We start from the raw sequence: 17,052 nt of genomic DNA, 5'->3' as shown, positions 1-17,052 counted from the left end.
GAGACAAAATTAAGAAAGAAGAAAGCAAGTCCTCACAACTTTGGGGGCTATAAAGTACTACTGCTACAACTTGCTTGTATAGCCCCATAAGTATCTCTCATTTATTACCTAGGTAAAAGAATGTCTAGCAGCAAAGTATGTCAGTCAAGGATATTTATGGATGGCTAAGTGAAGAAACTAGGATTTCTTTTGGGAATACTTGCACAAGGGATTTATTTTCTCAACTGAATCTTATGCTAAGGCTCAGCTCCACTTGGGATTGTTACCTTTTTCCTTAATTGTGGTTGAAGCCTTAATTTCTTTTCCTTTTGAAGAGTCTGGAAAAGATATCAAACACAAAAATGGAAGGAGGAAGTTAGTAATATAAGTGTACACTGTGTCCATCAGTACTATAGCAAACGTGCATAACTTCAGATCAAGCAAAATGTGCAAAAGAGGTAAATGCTAAGAATTAGAATTTCTGTTTACTTCAGTAAAAGGCTCAACTTACTTTCGGTTTGCTTTCAAATCTTTATTCCCACTAAATTAGCTGGCAAAGTTTCTGCAGTTCAAACCATGCACTCCTTCCTGTGCAGCCTATCATTTCAGCCTGTCATGTGAATTCAAGTAAAAGCTCTGTTACTAATTCACTCATACCACTGCAATATTGGCTGTGCAGGTCAGACAGCAGTTAAAGACCACCACAATAAGGGATATGATTTTATTATTTCTGAATCATGTCAGACACTGCTCCTTTCAATATATCAGATCTGTTGAGTGGGAAGAAGCTAGGTTTAGTTCCTTTTCACCAAAAGCCTGTAATTCAAAATATATCAGAACTGCACTGAAATACCAGCAGACTCTTTCATGAGGATGACTGCTTATTTCCCAACCACATAATGATAAGACATTACCCTTTTCCTTTAAGGCTGCTGGAGGCTTCACATCTTTTCCTTTACCAGTCTCTAGAAAGAAACATTTAACATTTATCAGAAGTCAAGTTAGAGAAGTAAGATGACACTTGAAAAGAAAGCGAGTCAAACAATTTGATATGTAGAGAGCACAAAAGATGCGGTAATTAAATGGATTCAACAGCACGGAAATAAAGAACAGGACAAAACAATGAGGTCATTCATTCATCCTTTTAGACTTGGATATGCAAAATAATAAGCCTTCAATATGTCATTAGTTTCTTCACATTTTGAGGAAATTGTTAAGCTGTCTCTCAAGTAGGCAGTGAAGAATAACAACTTACAAAGAGGAAAGCAATTCCATAGAGCAGTTAGCTTCAATGCATTTTTCTTTTGCTGAACCCAAATAAAAAATAAATCTACATTGATACAATTAATATATTAGGGATACTGGTCTTGAAAGCCAGAGGCTGCTGATAAAGGTAAGTGGGAGTTTTCTCTATTCAGGAATGACAAAAGGACCAGTTACTCATTCAGGACTCCATTATTCTTTTAATATCAAAGAGGCCATATGGGTATTGCATGTGAACAGGATTTTACTTCCTGCGTATATATAGCTTTTTAGAATGACAGGCAAGCTGGGTATAAAATAAGAGCAATACTCATCCTTTAAATGTACATTCACATATTTTATGTCACAATGAATAGTCCAAGAACATAGTTGTATCTTTAATTTTTCTGCAGCATATGACAAAGTATTAAAGAAGATGAGGAAAAACCAGTAAAATTCTAGATCTCTCTTTCTTGTACCTGACAAGGCAGAACCCAAGGACAAAAGAAAATCCAGAAGTTGCCTAAGCACAAATAAAGGAAAACTATGATCTTGTGGTGCCCAGGTGAGATGCATGGACTGACAACAGTGATGAAGTGGAGAATCCTGAGCCCCAAGTGGTGCCCTGGCTTCATTCCTCAGAGTTTTCACAAGGAATAATACATTCCTCCCAGAAGTGCATCACTTTGTTGTATATCTATTCAGTACTCTGCACCATGCCAGCCGTTATCTGGACTGTATTGAATACCTCCAGCTTCCAAAAAGAGGGACTTCATTACAATTTGGCTCAGGAACCATGCACAGTTCTGCTAGCCTTTGCTGTTTCCCTGAAATTTTTGAGCTGTTTCAGTACTCTCCAGAAAGTCATCAGTGTCCATGAATCCTATAATTATTTGTATTATTGTTCAATACATGTCACATTGCAACAAATAGGGTTTTCTCCAAATAGACACTATCAAATAATCCTTCACCTCTGTGTGCACAGCTAGCAGTCATAGAATCATAGAATCATAGAATGCTTTGGGTTGGAAGGGACCTTGACAGATCATCGAGCTCAACCCCCCTGCAGTCCAATCTCCTGCAACCGAAAAGATTAGAGATGTACGTATCCATGTTGCCAACAAATTAGGAAAAAACCCTGACTTCTATCAGTCATCCTCAAACACCTGGATCTGTCAGTAGCCTCAGCCAGTCTCATTCTCAGTTAACCACATTCTTGAGCCATAGCTGCATGGACCAGATTTAATCTAGTTCCCTGCAGGAATGTCCCCAATATGGGAATTAAACAACTTGGTTTGACAGACCAACATCCAAAGGTGGTATAAAAATACATTTTAGTACTTCCCCCAGGATGCAAATTAAAATCTCTGCATTTAAAAGAACCCCAGGTAGTTACTAGGGACCCTACTGGGGATCTGTACAGCACAAATGTTAAAAACAATATCATGGATAAAGTAATCTAAACATGAACCAGGTTGGGTTTGGTTTTCCATCCTCGAATATTGCTACTCAAGACCTGTTTCTAGCATTGAATAGCTGTTTTGATATTCAGTTCTGAATTTCTTAACTTCTTCACTTACCTTTTTCTTTTGACACCATTGGATTCTTGGGATTTTTTCCTTTCAGAGGATCTGTAGGGAGATAATTAGGTTTTTGAGACTTAGAAGACAGAACTGCCCTTCTACACTTAAAAGAAAAAGTAAAAAATATTTAAAAATTAAGACTAAAATTGGGAACATAAATGGATGCAGCCTTGACCTGTCTTTACATCCTCTTTAGTGACCACCTTATATTTTTTAAGGTATAGTAATGTTAGTAGCAAATGCAAGAGTAGAAGTTGCTATAGATCACTCTGTCCGTAGAGACCTCACAGAAGGAAGAAATCAGAAAGTAGAAGGGGAAAATACAAGTAATGACACGAGCTTAGAAATTCTTAGGGCCTTATCCAAGACTGCATGAAGACAGAAAGTATTCTGTTTTCTTTTATGGGCTGAAGCCTAGCTTTTTGCCTCAGTCCTCAGGGAGCACGTGTTCAGGGTCAGCAAACACAGGAAAATCATACATTACGTTATATAAAGAACTAAAATTTAATTTCTTTTTTTTTTTTTCTTTTAAGCAATAGTCTCTTGACCTCTTAAGTGTATGTATCAGGAATATTAGGAGGAATTTTTTTTTTCCAAAGCGAGGAAGTAATTTCATAGGTTTATGAATGTATGTGGTTTAGGAGAGAGAATATCACAGCTTGCAGGATGCTGAGTAGACCCAATTGCAATCCATCTGACAGGATATAGCACCTAAGCATCTAGAAAAAACATGCCATTTATTCCAAATGAAAGTTAACCAAATCTTCAGTAAAACAGATAAAGCTAAAAGAAGATCCTTTCCAAAATAAGTTTAACTCTGATCATTCTCCTGGCTGCCATGGTACCAGGAAGCAATCCCACTTATCCATCTGTCTTTAAGTGTGAGTTGTAGCAGAAAAAGTTTACTTCCAAGGTGGCTGAAGCTGTTGGAGAAATCACACCGTTCACAGATAGGTACTTAAATTAGGAGCCTGGTCTTCACAGCAGCAGGTGGACTCCCTTGGGTGATTGAGAGAAAACTTCCAGGGTGAAGATTGAAACCCTTTGAAGGAGCCACTGTGCTGACTATATAGGAAGCCTTGAGACAACAGCTACCCAACTTGACCATTTTACTGTGTGCACATTTGTGATCTCAAAGATCAGCGACCACTCTTACAGCCACTGGCACAAACCATTGCCTTTGGCCTTGTGGGTTTGGTGGCATATGCCCATGAGGGTTTTTTTGTCATCCATGTAGCAGGTGTCCCTGAGATTTCCTACAATTTGTAGCTGCTAAAGGAGGTTCAGCACTTTTGATTCTTACAACTTTTGGATGCAGCTATCAATGCAGTACACTTCCCATGGTGCACCAACTTCCCCACTGTCTGAGCCAAGGCCACTGAGATCACCAGTCATGCTTCCCTTCCAGGGAGCAGGTTTTCATCTTCAGGGGTTTAAACAGGGACTCACTGAAGACTTTTCCAAGTTCTGCTCTTGATTGACTACTTTCCTGCTGGTCCCAGAAGGGGAAAACTATAAAGTTGGCTTAAAGCTAACATTCGCCTTGCTAGCTACTTTCCTCCTACATCCTACTCCGGGGTGAAGCTGGGTCAGGTTAGGAAGATGATACAGAAAGATGCAGCAGCAGCAGTATGTGAAGTCTTCAGGACAAAGATCTAGTTCTCATGTAAATTACAACAACAAGTAAGTAGATGGAAATAGGAGGAAACATTAACTGAACAGACACTGCTTTTCTGTAGGTGAGTCCCAGAACATAACTTTCTACTTTTAAAGAAAAAAAATGTGTGTTATAAGTCAAGATAAAAAATGCTATAGGCAAGATGTTATTTCATTTTACTTTTACTTTAAAGGAAGCACAAGCATTGCATAACAAGTGCAAATCAGCACATTTGTTTCTTTAGTGACAATGTGCTATTATGTATATGGCAAGAAAGAAATACACACTACTGACTGATTTCCCCTACCAATCTGTGCATAAAAATAAATAGGCTTATTATGCATACATAACTGACATAAGAAAAGATGCAAAGATATCCCACAACATGGCAAAAGCAAACAAGTGGAAAAAAAGGAACATTTGTTTGGAAAACAAATCATGGGACACAGGGTAAGAGTGAATTTGCATTATCTATACAGCACAAATGCTGTCACTTTAATAACTCAGCATAGAGCTATTCTAGCAAATTTCTTAGAAAAAAACAGTGAGAAGTTATATATGATATATCATGAGCTTTTAGTGCCACTGTTAGAGACTCTGGATGAATGAGCTTCTACTCTGATTAGCTGGGTAAGACATCTATCAAAATAACACATGGCAAATTATACCTTAGAGTTTCATTGGCCTCACATTATTTGAATATGCTTATGTCAACAGAAAATAAGCTTTTATATTCATTATTGTAAGTAAGTGGGCTTCTTTACTTCAGGAAAAAGCTGAAAAGCTAGTTATAAATTCAGAAGGAGTCTTGAGTTGTCCTTTATCACAAGACAGTGGAAAGTATATTCTTTCAGTGTTCTGCTTAATTACTGACAATAAAATTAGACTCTAAGATTGAAGACATTTTATTCACCTCATAAAAAAGATAAGGTAACATTGTGAGGTTGTGATCTATAGACTCACCCAGCAATAACTCTAAATTCAAGGATTTGTTTTTCCTGTCTCTGCTTTAAGTAAAAACACCGTGCATCAGTTTATGAAAAATAGCCTGCTTTATGATAAGGTTTTTGATCTGGACATCATCCTTGTTCATCCAAACTTAGCCCATCTTTCAAACAGAATGAGGTATGATGATGCCTCTTTTATTGCATAAGGTGCCAGGCAAACAATAATCATCACAAGTCTTTAACACCTCATCTAAAAATGTTCCTTTATTTGGTTTTACATGAGTAGTAAAAAACTCCCAAAATATATAATTAGCATGTGTATGCAGTCTTAAAAATCCTTACTTTCCTGTGTCCTTCAATATATTTTTATTTGCCAGAAACATCCACTTTAAGGAACATTGTAAGACACCAAGTTACGAAGAGTGAAAAGAAGGCCCCAATAACCTGCTCAACCTTTAGAGAGGCCCACTGAGGAGGCTTGAAGAGGTGATGGAGAGGGGAAAGAGTGGCTTACAAATAAGGCTTTGATTAATTTATGAGCTGCAGTTTGGGCAAATATGGTAACTGAAATGGGGGATTTATAGTGCTAGATGTATGTTTATGCAGCAGAGCAATCCAGAATGCAATAAGGAAAGCACATAGACCAGAAAGGCACCAAGACTTCTAAGGGTTGCTCCCACACAGCTTTGTAAGTTCTTCCTACAAAGTCTTTGCTGCCACTCAGCTCGCTAATCAGCATCCACATTTTTAGACACAGACAGTGCACTGTGCGAGTTTGATGCCTGTTATGGGAAAGAGCTATGGCTGCATCAGCAAGTGCTCTCAGGATCTGGGGGGCCAGGCCCGGCTGGGCTGGACATCGGCGCTGCTGCAGGGGTTCAGGAGCCTGAGGTGCGTTTGCAGCTCTATTCAGTATCGAGTAGCAGGTCAAGATCTTGCTGTTAGCAGCAGTAATGCATTGGGCTTAAGTGACTCTATTACATGGGGTAAAGAAAGTGGTGTGAGTTGGTAACCTTTGAGTAATATGTTGGAATTTTTACAGAGATTGTTTTGCCTTGTTTTCCTAAAATGTAGGAAGTCTGACATAACATGGCCTGCACTTGATGTTTAAAACACATTCCTGCCTGCTCCTTTCTGAGGGCCGGGTGGAGAAGGTCTAACCTCCTCTGTCATGACATGGACCTGTTAGTGATTGAAGTCGCTGACCTACTGCTTGTGAGCCTAGGAGATTAGATGCAGCACTGTGGGAGCACTCAGAGAAGGACACACTACAGAAGCTTGTTCAGGGCTGGTAAACCCTTTCCATTGGTTCTAAAGAAACTCTTGCCAAAGAGGAAAAAAATATTTTGCGTCCCCTCTCTCTTTCTTTTTCTCCCCTCCCCTCTCCCCGCCCCATAATCCTTTGAAAGGAGCAGCAGGCTGAGCGTACCTGCTCCATGCAGAAGAGGAGGGGGCAGAGCTGTCACTCAAGTGCCTCTTCTGATTTTCCACTACAACCCATCAGGGAACAACAGGTTATAGTCGGTCTGTGGAGAGGGCCATGGGACTCCAGGAGAGTTTGGATACACAGTTCTGGTCCAGATAACTAAGCTCATGTAAATGGGGCATGTGTACATTAGGAGCAGAATACACATGGAAGAACAACACATGAACCACAGGATTTGCAGATTCTTACAATTTAATTTTAATTTGTGTATAAAGAAGTGATTAATTAGTGATTGCCCAATTATACAAGGGTGAGTGAATGAACACAGCTTCCAGGAATTTGAAAATATATCTAGCAATATGATTATTCCTCCTTTTGTTTTAGGGTTTTTTTTCATCTTTCCACAGTGCTTGAACTAAACTCTTCATTTTGTTCTTTGTTTGAAGTAATATATAATGACTATAATTTAGAATAATCATTAATATGTCTTTCTATATGGTAGATCTTTTTATCCTGAAGAACCTAAAGAACACGTCAAATGAGACTTATCCATAAATCACTTGCCCTTTCAAATACAGCTATCTCTAGAAAGGAGGAAAGCAACAAGATGGGTAAAAAACACACAGCAAAATAATGGATGAAAAGAAATTCAGCTGAGCTAACTGTCTACTCTGACCAAATTAAAAAAAACTATGGAAACTGTTTGATAAAAAATAAGGAATAAAAGACAGATTCAGACAAACTCTCATGTTGCAGGTGGTTGATGGGATGAAGCTATGGGTTTTTAACTATAGCTTTTACAAAGCCCAGAAAGCACATTACTTACTCATATGCTCATAAACTTCACTGTCTTCCTGTTATGTCCACAGATTTATGCAAGCATTCAGTTCAGACTTTGTTAACTGGCTCCTATTAAACACTTGCATTCTTCAGAAGGGAAAGTTCTTGGAAAAGTTCTTAAGAAAGTTCTCAACCATTACTCAGAGTGGTTTTGTGGTACTTATTTAATTAATTTTGAGACTTCTGAATGTCCTTTTTCCCCCCTTTCTTTCATGCTATATATCCTGTATAATACTTTAACCAATTAAATATTGATTGGTTAAGGCTTATAATGGGAAAGGTGCATAACGATTATTTTAAAATTAATATCTTAATTCTACTTTGTGTGGTTTTCAACAAGTTTTATATTCTATTGTGTATACTTACCTTTATCTTTTAAAGCTGTAGGATTCTTTCCTTCCTTTTCTTTAGTATGTTCTGTAAAAAATAATTTATTAATCTTCAAGCTAGAGTGATAAAAGGTTAACATCTAATACCTCTGGCATAATGATTGAATAATTGGCAGTTTCTAACTGAGCCATGATACCAATTAAATGTGTAGTACAAAACTGGTTTTCATCAGTTTTAGCGTGCTCACAAAGTGAAACCATGAACTTTTCTTAAGTGTGATGAAAGAACAAAGGTCACTCAAAATACATTTCACTTTGCAGCTTGTAATAGCAAACGTTAACAAGTGTTCCTAAATTCTGAGTTTGGACTTCTAAGTTTTCATACAGATGCTTCGTGTTACCAAGGCTTTATTTGCACATCTGATCCAGGTAATGCCAATTAAGTTTTTTCATAAATTTACTGAAATAGTATTATGCTTATAAATTCCTAACTAAGCTATTGCATAAAAACAAAAAGGCCAATGCATTGCAAGATTTTTTTACTGATGCACATAGATCTTAGCGTTTTATACAATTTTGTTCTGCTGTGTTACCTTTATCTTTTGTAGCAGCTGGAGCTTTCAATTCTTTCTCTTTTCCAGGATCTGTAAAAGAAGTATTCACACCGACAAAGTCACAGTCAGAAGCCGTAACTGAGTGAAACTATGAGATTTAATCATACAAGAGAATGAAGCATCTAGATCATATGAGAGACTATAACAGTATATTGGAAGAAATAGTGAAAAACTGAGTGATAGGAAGAGCTGTACTAAATTCACCTGTTTCTGTTCGGAGAGTTCAGTCCACAAAATGTGTTTTATTAATTTAGCTATGAAACCTATCATATTTGCAAGCTTCAACTTAACTATGGAACCTATAAAATTTGCAAGCTTCAACTTAACTATGGAACCTATAAAATTTGCAAGCTTCAACTTAATATGGCATAAGGATAGGTTTTCAACTTTCTTAACCAGAAAAGACAAAACTGACCCTTTGCCATTTTTGTCTCAGAGCTGTCTGTGGCCTACTTCCCTCATCTGGGATTGTCCATTCTTGCTGAGCAAGTCCAAGAGTCTCCTTATTGAAACTATTTTTTTCTGAGGGTCAGATGTGTATCAAAATGAGAAAGCAACACAATAGTGACAAATAGGAGGATGAAGAGTTCTTTTTATTCTGCCTACAGACAAGTAGTGAGGATGGCTAGGCCACACCATCCTTGATGGATACTGTACAAGGAAGGGAAGTCCCCTGTAAAAGGCATAAGCAATAATTTGAACCAGACAGAAAATAAGAATTGTGTTTCAGACAAAATGTGAGACCATCATTCTGGGCTGATGAAACCAAGGTTTCCAAAGGTTTTCCCACCAAAATTAAAAAGACAAATGAGACTGTCCCAAAACAGGTTAGTCAGAAAGAAGACAAACTTGGATTTTGCATTCTTGCATGTTAAGTGAGTGTTTTAACCATGTGACTATTGGTTACACTGGTTTATTCATGTTATCTGAGAAACACTATTTAACAGGTATTTTCTGGAAAAAGAAAATAATACAATGTTCTCCATCAGCTATGAAGCAAAAAATTCTTTCCATTGAGAAACTTGGCAGCAATTCAGTGCCAGCAGATCTTAAAGAACTTTGTTAGAAGACCCTCTTGATTACTACACATAAGATAAGAGGTCAGGACTCCTAATAAGGAGGAGGTTGTGTTTAGCAGATAGATATGATACTTGCAGTAGCTACAGTGGGTAGCCGGAGTGATAATTGCTTACTGCCTTAAGCATACACAATTTAAAAATTGTCACTTTTGTTACAAAAGCATGGAATGTGTCCAACAGTAATTTATCACGGTATCAATAAAGCTTCTTGTTCACGATTTAGTATTCGGCTTTGTGTAAGACAAACTAAGCTCATGGGGAATCTGAATTGAAGGAATCCAGAAATAATAAATTTTTATTTATGATAGAAGTAACCATCAAGTAGAAAAACTTAATTTACTGTTGACGTTGAAACTCCTGTTCTGTTGGGGCTGACATCAAAGGATAAATGTTTCATTATTTTTCTCCTTTTACACTGTTGTTCTAAAAAGGCAGTATTTCCAGATGATATACCTTTTAAAAGGAGAAGACTTGGGAAAGGAATTTGTTGAACAAGGTCAAAAGTGTAATTTTATTGTAACAAATAGGTTTTTCATGCTGGCATTGCACGAGTCTCTTCCTTTTGTCAAGGAAAAATATACAGCATTGGGATGAAACTTATTTGGCTTAAACAGTCTAAAATTTCTCAACATATCCATTATTACTGTTATTAGCTTTGTTGTATCAGTTCTAGTCTGTCTAATCAACCATAATCTACAATTCTGAGTAGCAGCAGAAGCTTTTATACATTTTTTTTCTCATTTATAGATCTGACATTGCTTTATCGGTTATAGAGAGAAGCAATATGTAAAACTATAGCTTACTTCCTTGTTTCGTCTTTGGTTTATCTGAGGAAAGAGAAGAGAAGGGAAGCAAAAGTGAAAAGAGAAAACAAAAAGGAAATATTAGAATACATGTTCACATAGGATATTATTTTTAATACAATCAGCTAATGAAAATGTATTTAAAAATATGTTGTTCCTAAGTGCTTAAATATATCTTGAAAGTGATTTCTACTCCATTAATGCTTGACAGTGTATGTGAAAGAAGTTTATGGTTCCTACCTAGTACCTTGCAGATGTGCAACAAGAGCATAAAAAACCCCCAGTCTCATGTGACCTGCTTTAACCGATGGTAATTAACTCCTTTGTTAGTACTATTGGATATCACAAGAAAAAAATCTTTGCCTTTTCTTCTTTTTTTTTTAAGTATTAATTGTCAGTTACGTTAATAACAGGCAGTAATTCCTTGGCAACTGTCTGATGCTTGTGTCATTTTTCAAAATAGGGCAAAGAGTTAAAGCATTGTCTTTTTCCAGACACTTCTGGCAGTTCTCTGCCTTCTTGCTCTCCTTTTAATGGTTGAAAATGTTTGAGCAACTTTGCTTTACTACTAGGAAAAGATTAGTGAACTGAAATGTTGTTACAACCTTTTAGCCCATTTCCAGACTGTAGGGATTTGAGGTCAAAGCTGCAATAGCATGTTTGATCCCTAAAACCTTCAGGTCTGAAACAATGAAGCTCTGTCCTGATTGCTAAACGAACAGAGCTGCCAACACTCACTGGTTTTCTGCAAGTCTCCTTATATTTAGTGCTTTTTTTAAATCACAAATCCTAGTTTTGACCGGGTCAGTCTGTCTGCTTTTCGACAGTTATCCTGGTGGACAATAGCTAGCAGAACTAATTATTTCATTTCTCCGTCTAAAAGGCTCAAAAATCCCTTTCAGCTTAAAAACTATTTCCTGGTGCATTCATACTTTCCTGATTAAGAGAGTCGTCACTTTTCCTCGGAGCATCCAGATACTTGGGAACAGTGAATTAGGTACAGTTTTCTCTTCACTCAAAACATAACTCAGAGCTGCTTCCTTCATCTTATTTTTTTACTCTTCAATGAGAAATGTAAGTTCATGCTAATATTCAAAAAATTTCCTGAAAGTTATTTTGGCTCATTTGTCTTTGAGCGATCAGTGTGTTGTCAGTAGCTCTGTACATATAGGGTGCAGAAATGAGAAGCAGAGGCAACTGCTGCCTGGAAGTATTTATGTTCGTTTCTGTACAGCAGAGGAACTGAGCTGCTGCCACCGCTTGGAAGAATCTGCAGAAATAGTTGTGATAGGCATTACATGTTGCTCTTATTCTTCTGAGTTGCAGAAACTAGATGGCTGCTGGCATGGCAAGATAGTGCTGCTGCTGCTGCCTGCTGGCATGGGAAGTAGTTTGTCCCCCTTTTGAGCTCCCTGGGGATCACGACCAATGGTTTAGAAATCCCTGCTCAGTGCCAACCATATGAAACTATGGTTTGTACTGCTCGGTCTGTGCTCTTTATAGCACAGTTAAAATATTTTGCAGATAAAGTCCCATCTAATGGTGGCACATTGTAGAAGGGACAAATCTTACAGCAAACACCACCTCATTGATGCATGAGGTATCCAAACAGGGGGGAGGCAGTGCAGATAGCTGGGGAAGCACTTGTACAGCAATGGAAAATAATATGGAGATACCCAGACTAACAATGACTGAAATCTAGGCCCAGGCCCACCTCATTATAACATTTTCTATGACAACTAAAAGCAGCTGACAGCTGCAGCAGGGTGCCTGCGCTGGCTTGAGTAATGCTGAGTAATGCTGAGTAAAGCTGAGAAACTGGAGAAACGAAAGGGATAATAGCTCAACTGGCCAAAGCTACATTAGTAAATATGGCTTATACCTTATTCTAAGCATTACTGGCAAGTTTGGAAAAACTGATATGATAAGACTGAAAATGTCAAATTCATCATCAGCACTCTAATTGCCAATTTGAGCATGAGTAATTACAAAAATCACCTTGGTAGACAGTTAGTAACAAACCACAATAGATTAGCATGTGTATCATATGAAGGAAGCCAGGGATGATAAGCTTTGGGTATTTACAGCAGTGCTTTACTACTTTGCTTTTTACCATACAACCTAAAAAGTATGGATTGCTTTTAAGAAGTGTATAAGAAGCAAGTATGCAGGATATAATGCTGAAGTAACAAAAATAATAAATATAAGTGTATATAATGGGAAAAGGCCCATCTTTATCTAGATGCTTTAAGGCTCCATTGCTTTTCTTTTTTTTGTTCACCATCATCACTCAGTGGCTTGAGTTTTGCTTTAGCCTGGGTATAGACTGTCCCTTGGTGTTCCTGCTCTGGTTGGCTTGGGAAACTGTATGTAGACTTTGTGGCCTTCTGAACTATGTGCCATCAACATGTGCGGTTCTTGTATCCTTTCTTCTTCTGGTGTTCCTATTCCCAGACATTCCAATTCATGCCTCATCCATACCAATCCTAAGTTTTTCGCTGCAAAGATCTACAAGTTCTGCTCTCAAATCCTTTGAGTTTCTCTGCAGTGGACCTTTGTGGCTCTTCATGGGGTAATGTTTCATTTGGGATAAGAAAAGCCGCTCAGCTGACTTTAGGGGGCCTCTGCCCCTTCACCTCACCGCAAGTCACTCTCTAGGACTGAATAGTAAAGGCTGATACCTGCCCAGGCTGCAGCCTGCCTCTGTAGGGGCAGGAAGCCTCTCGCAGGATCTGTGGGGGACAAAGTCCCAGCACAGGACCTTTAAGCTGAAGCGGGTGGTCTGTTCAGCTGAAGCTTTTGTGGGGGTTGCGGTTTTGTGGAAGTTGGACAAAGCCAGTTCCCGGGTGGAAATTCCCTGTTGGTCTGATAAACACAGCAGAGCCCTAGCAAATACTAGCAGAGCAATGGATTTAAAGGTTGCTGTCACCCAGCTTTCTGAATCTGAGGTTTTTGTTTCTGTGCCATTGTCTTTTAAGAGAGATAATGCCAACATGCTTTGTTTTCTTTTTACCTTGCTCTGCTGCCTTCATTGCTTTTTCATCCTTCTTTTCAGGTACTGCTGCAAAACAAAGATAAGGTTTAAGTAAGATTTCTAGTCAGAAGTTTTGCTCCAACAGACAAAGCTTTTCTTCAATGCTTACTGATTACTTTGAGGCAAATGGTTTAAAAGATTTGCAACCATGAGATACCATTTGCCCCCCCAATATATGGCTACATAGTAAGTATTTTTTACCTATCTTAAAAAGAAAAGTGGAAAAGCAAACAGGGAACTTTTCTTTCAGAAAATAAATAGCAGCATTGTCTTGAGATCTCAGGTGCAACAGAGGCTATACTGCCGTGCATATCACATAATGGAGGAGAGAGCAAAGCAAGCAGGTCTCTACTTCGCCAGCCATGTGAGGGTTCCCCACGCAAGTGTGGTTCTCTGCACCAGCAGAAACCTTCACTGCATCCCTGACGCAACAAAGTACTTCCACATAGCCTTAATTTTAAGCATGCAGTTAGTCTCAGTGAGGATAGTGGGCCACAGTCAGACTGTATATTACAGACACCTAACTTAGTCCTTGTGAATACAGTGATTTCTGCATGCAAGAGAGAAGAGTGAACCAAACCAGTTGTGCAGCAGGGCTGCTAGACCTTTACTGATGCCAGGGGAAGCAGTTGTAACAGTCCAGGTCAGGATGTCTGGACATATCCAACTGATTAATTGCGAGCTTTATCTTGCACCATTCCTAAATTGATTTGCACAGCCTGAGAGACAAGGGACAGGGAGTATTTGTTCATGGCTCCACACTAAGGATTAAATGAGGAGATGCAGAAAGGAATCCTTTCAGACTTTGCTCTCTTAGGAAACTTGCATAAATATGTGCATCTTTTATAGTTTCTGACAATTTACATGGCAGGTTTGGCAATGTACAAGATTTCCTGTAGATTGCTGGGTACATTTAGGACAACATATATATTTTCTCATTGAATTGAATTATTCAGGGTTAAGTCTTGCAAATATGTAAACATATTTTTTTAGCTGTAAATGGCACTGCCAACACTTCGTTCTTGTAAAACCAAGCTTTTGTAGCCATAATTTATAACTATTATCCTGACTGAGAAATGTTGTTTTAATTTTAAATGGTATACTCTTAACAGTGTTTGAGACAAAAAATGTGGCATTAAGTAAAAAAGCTTCACTGTCATTGCCTTATTTAAAACTAGTGCAAAGAATAGACAATCAGTATAAATGGCAGGATGTAAAGTGGACAGTGAAAATTAATTTACATCAAATGACTAATAAGTATAGAAATGTCTTTGCAGCTACAGAGTTATCAGCACATAATATTCCCTCAACTTGTTATTTCAACCTGCCAAGAACAGTAGTATTTTCAACACAATGTTTTATTACAGCAAATCACAGTTGTAAATTAATAGTTTGGCTTTTAGAACCAAGGTGAATACCGAGGGTCATGTTCTGTTCTTATTATTTATGCTGAGAAATTCAGGGAATTCAAAGGGCCGACGAAGTGCCTCCAGGCATGTTCCCTGCCCTTGTAGGGATGTCCTGGTAGTCCCGATGGGGCTGGGCTTGCCGCCCAGGCAGCAGGAAAGCATGCTGAAGCTGCTGGGCATGATGGCCCAAGCAGGCCAGCTCAGTCAGTAAGCTATGGCCTGTCTGCAAGTGGGCTGGAGGCCAAAAGCAGGAAACTTTTCCTGAGATTCAGTGGAATGTCAGGTGTGGACAGATGAACTGCTTCATGTTGAGTGGGATGGACCAACTCACACACATCAATCACCCCCTTGCCGCTTGCTCTTTATCCCAGGACGCTGTGGAGTGAGCAGGTGTTTGTGAGCAAGCTCCATGACAATGGTGAAATATTGCACCTCTGCACCTCAGTTACCTCAGATAACTTATTTTATTGAAGATAATCTTCACTTTGCCTGAAAATAAAATCTAGGCTCAAAGGATGACTGACTGAACCTGCAGAACAAAAATGTGAGTGCTCCATTTCTGTCCAAGTACCTAAATTTGTATTGGTGTTACTGGACATAGAGAAAGCCGAAGAGGAGCAAAGCCCCTTCACATTTATTGTAGATCTATGCTATTAGCATCCATGTTCCTTAGGCCCAGATCAGCAGGGCTACTTAAATCAGCAATAAACTAGACACTTACAGGCCTAGATGAACCTGGGCATTGAACCCTGCCACTGAGCACACCAGTATCACAGTGCTTCTAAAAATCTTGCTGAAGTGGTCAACATCTTGAAGAATAAGCTTATTTTAATATGGAAAAAAGGATTTGAGAAAGGGAACCAGAAACCAGTCCCATTTGCATTCCAAAATGTATTTTTAGCATCTAAAGCTGCAAAAAGCGGCTATGATAAGAGTAAAATGAATTACTGAGAACTGCTGTTTTCTCTAAAGGATGTTTATCCTTTTTAGCTAAAACTAAAGCAGTTTTGGTTTGTTCAACTTCTGAAAACCAGAATACTGATGGAATAAAAAAAAAAAAGTATTTTCTGGATACTAAACTGCAGGCTAGAAGAGCAATACAGCTTTCTGAGAAGATCAGGTATTTAGAGTCAAGAAATTCATGTAGCAGTGGTAGACCATGAGTGCAATTACGGTGAAGGAACCAGCTATCCTTGAGAAGCATTGAGACTGCTATTTAAAAATAGCGACTAGTACTATTAATAGTATTCTGTATATCAGTGTGTTCAGTAATGCCACCACGCTTCTGTGAGTGAGTGTTTGTAAAGAAGAACCTGCTGAGACAGATCAGAGCTTTAGTAACTTTTGGGAACTGCCAAGTAACATCATCTGGACATGGCAAGTAGTGTCTGGAAGGACAAACAGGACAGTGCATTATTTCCTTTGCTTGAAGGGAGGTGTGAGCTATTTTGGTAATGCTGAGAAGTGTTTTATCATCAAGGTAATAGGTGTCACTTTAACGGCCTATATAAACAGAAAGCCTGCACACAGTGTCACTGTCTGGAATAAGACTCCAAAGAAGTTTTTGGTTTGTTTCTATTAGAACAGGGACAAGTTTTCAGAGTAGCTCAATATTTCATCCCTTCTGCTGAGCATTTTCAAACTTCTTGCCACTTCTGAGTGGCAGCCTGAAAGACGATCTCTTTGTAAAAAATGGTCCCATTGCAGGTGTTTGCAATTTGAAAAGCTGATCCTTTAGCCATATGACTTGAGCAACACAGAAGTATTATAATGTATTATAATTTTCTCCTCAGCAGAACATCAAGCATTAAAAAAAAAAAAAAATTACAAAACAAAACACAAAAAAATCCCAGAAAACCAAACCAAAACCACCAAAAAACCCTACCTGAAATAATACAGAATAAAATGAATGCACATAAATGTAGAAGTAGAAATTTGTCAGGGATCCATATTTTCAGTAAGTTATAGTTAAGAAGAATAGGTGAAGTAAATTGAGCCTTGACTTCCATTTATATTTTGTAATTTCTCAGCAAAATTCTTGGCAACTTGGAATAATGTAGATCAAATGGATGATTTCAATGATAATTGTTTCTCTGATTTCATCATAAGC

The 17,052-nt window shown here is 38.3% G+C and overlaps 1 protein-coding gene across 1 annotated transcript in view; it reads right to left on the bottom strand.

Annotated features, from left to right (window-relative positions):
* TRDN (triadin) overlaps positions 1-17,052 on the bottom strand; it is a 199,601-nt gene that overhangs the window by 57,836 nt on the left and 124,713 nt on the right. The window contains exons 20-26 of the mRNA XM_075707713.1: positions 13,513-13,560; positions 10,500-10,523; positions 8,597-8,647; positions 8,041-8,091; positions 2,802-2,852; positions 894-944; positions 267-317 (exon numbers count right to left, since the gene is read on the bottom strand). Coding sequence (XP_075563828.1) covers positions 267-317; positions 894-944; positions 2,802-2,852; positions 8,041-8,091; positions 8,597-8,647; positions 10,500-10,523; positions 13,513-13,560 — 327 coding nt within the window. The remainder of the gene's footprint in view (positions 1-266; positions 318-893; positions 945-2,801; positions 2,853-8,040; positions 8,092-8,596; positions 8,648-10,499; positions 10,524-13,512; positions 13,561-17,052) is intronic.

The sequence above is a fragment of the Pelecanus crispus genome, chromosome 3 (genome assembly GCF_030463565.1).
Source record: "Pelecanus crispus isolate bPelCri1 chromosome 3, bPelCri1.pri, whole genome shotgun sequence".
In the NCBI taxonomy this organism is placed as follows: domain Eukaryota; kingdom Metazoa; phylum Chordata; class Aves; order Pelecaniformes; family Pelecanidae; genus Pelecanus; species Pelecanus crispus.
The sequence above is the reverse complement of the archived record's forward strand: the minus strand, read 5'-3'. Positions and strand labels throughout refer to the sequence as shown.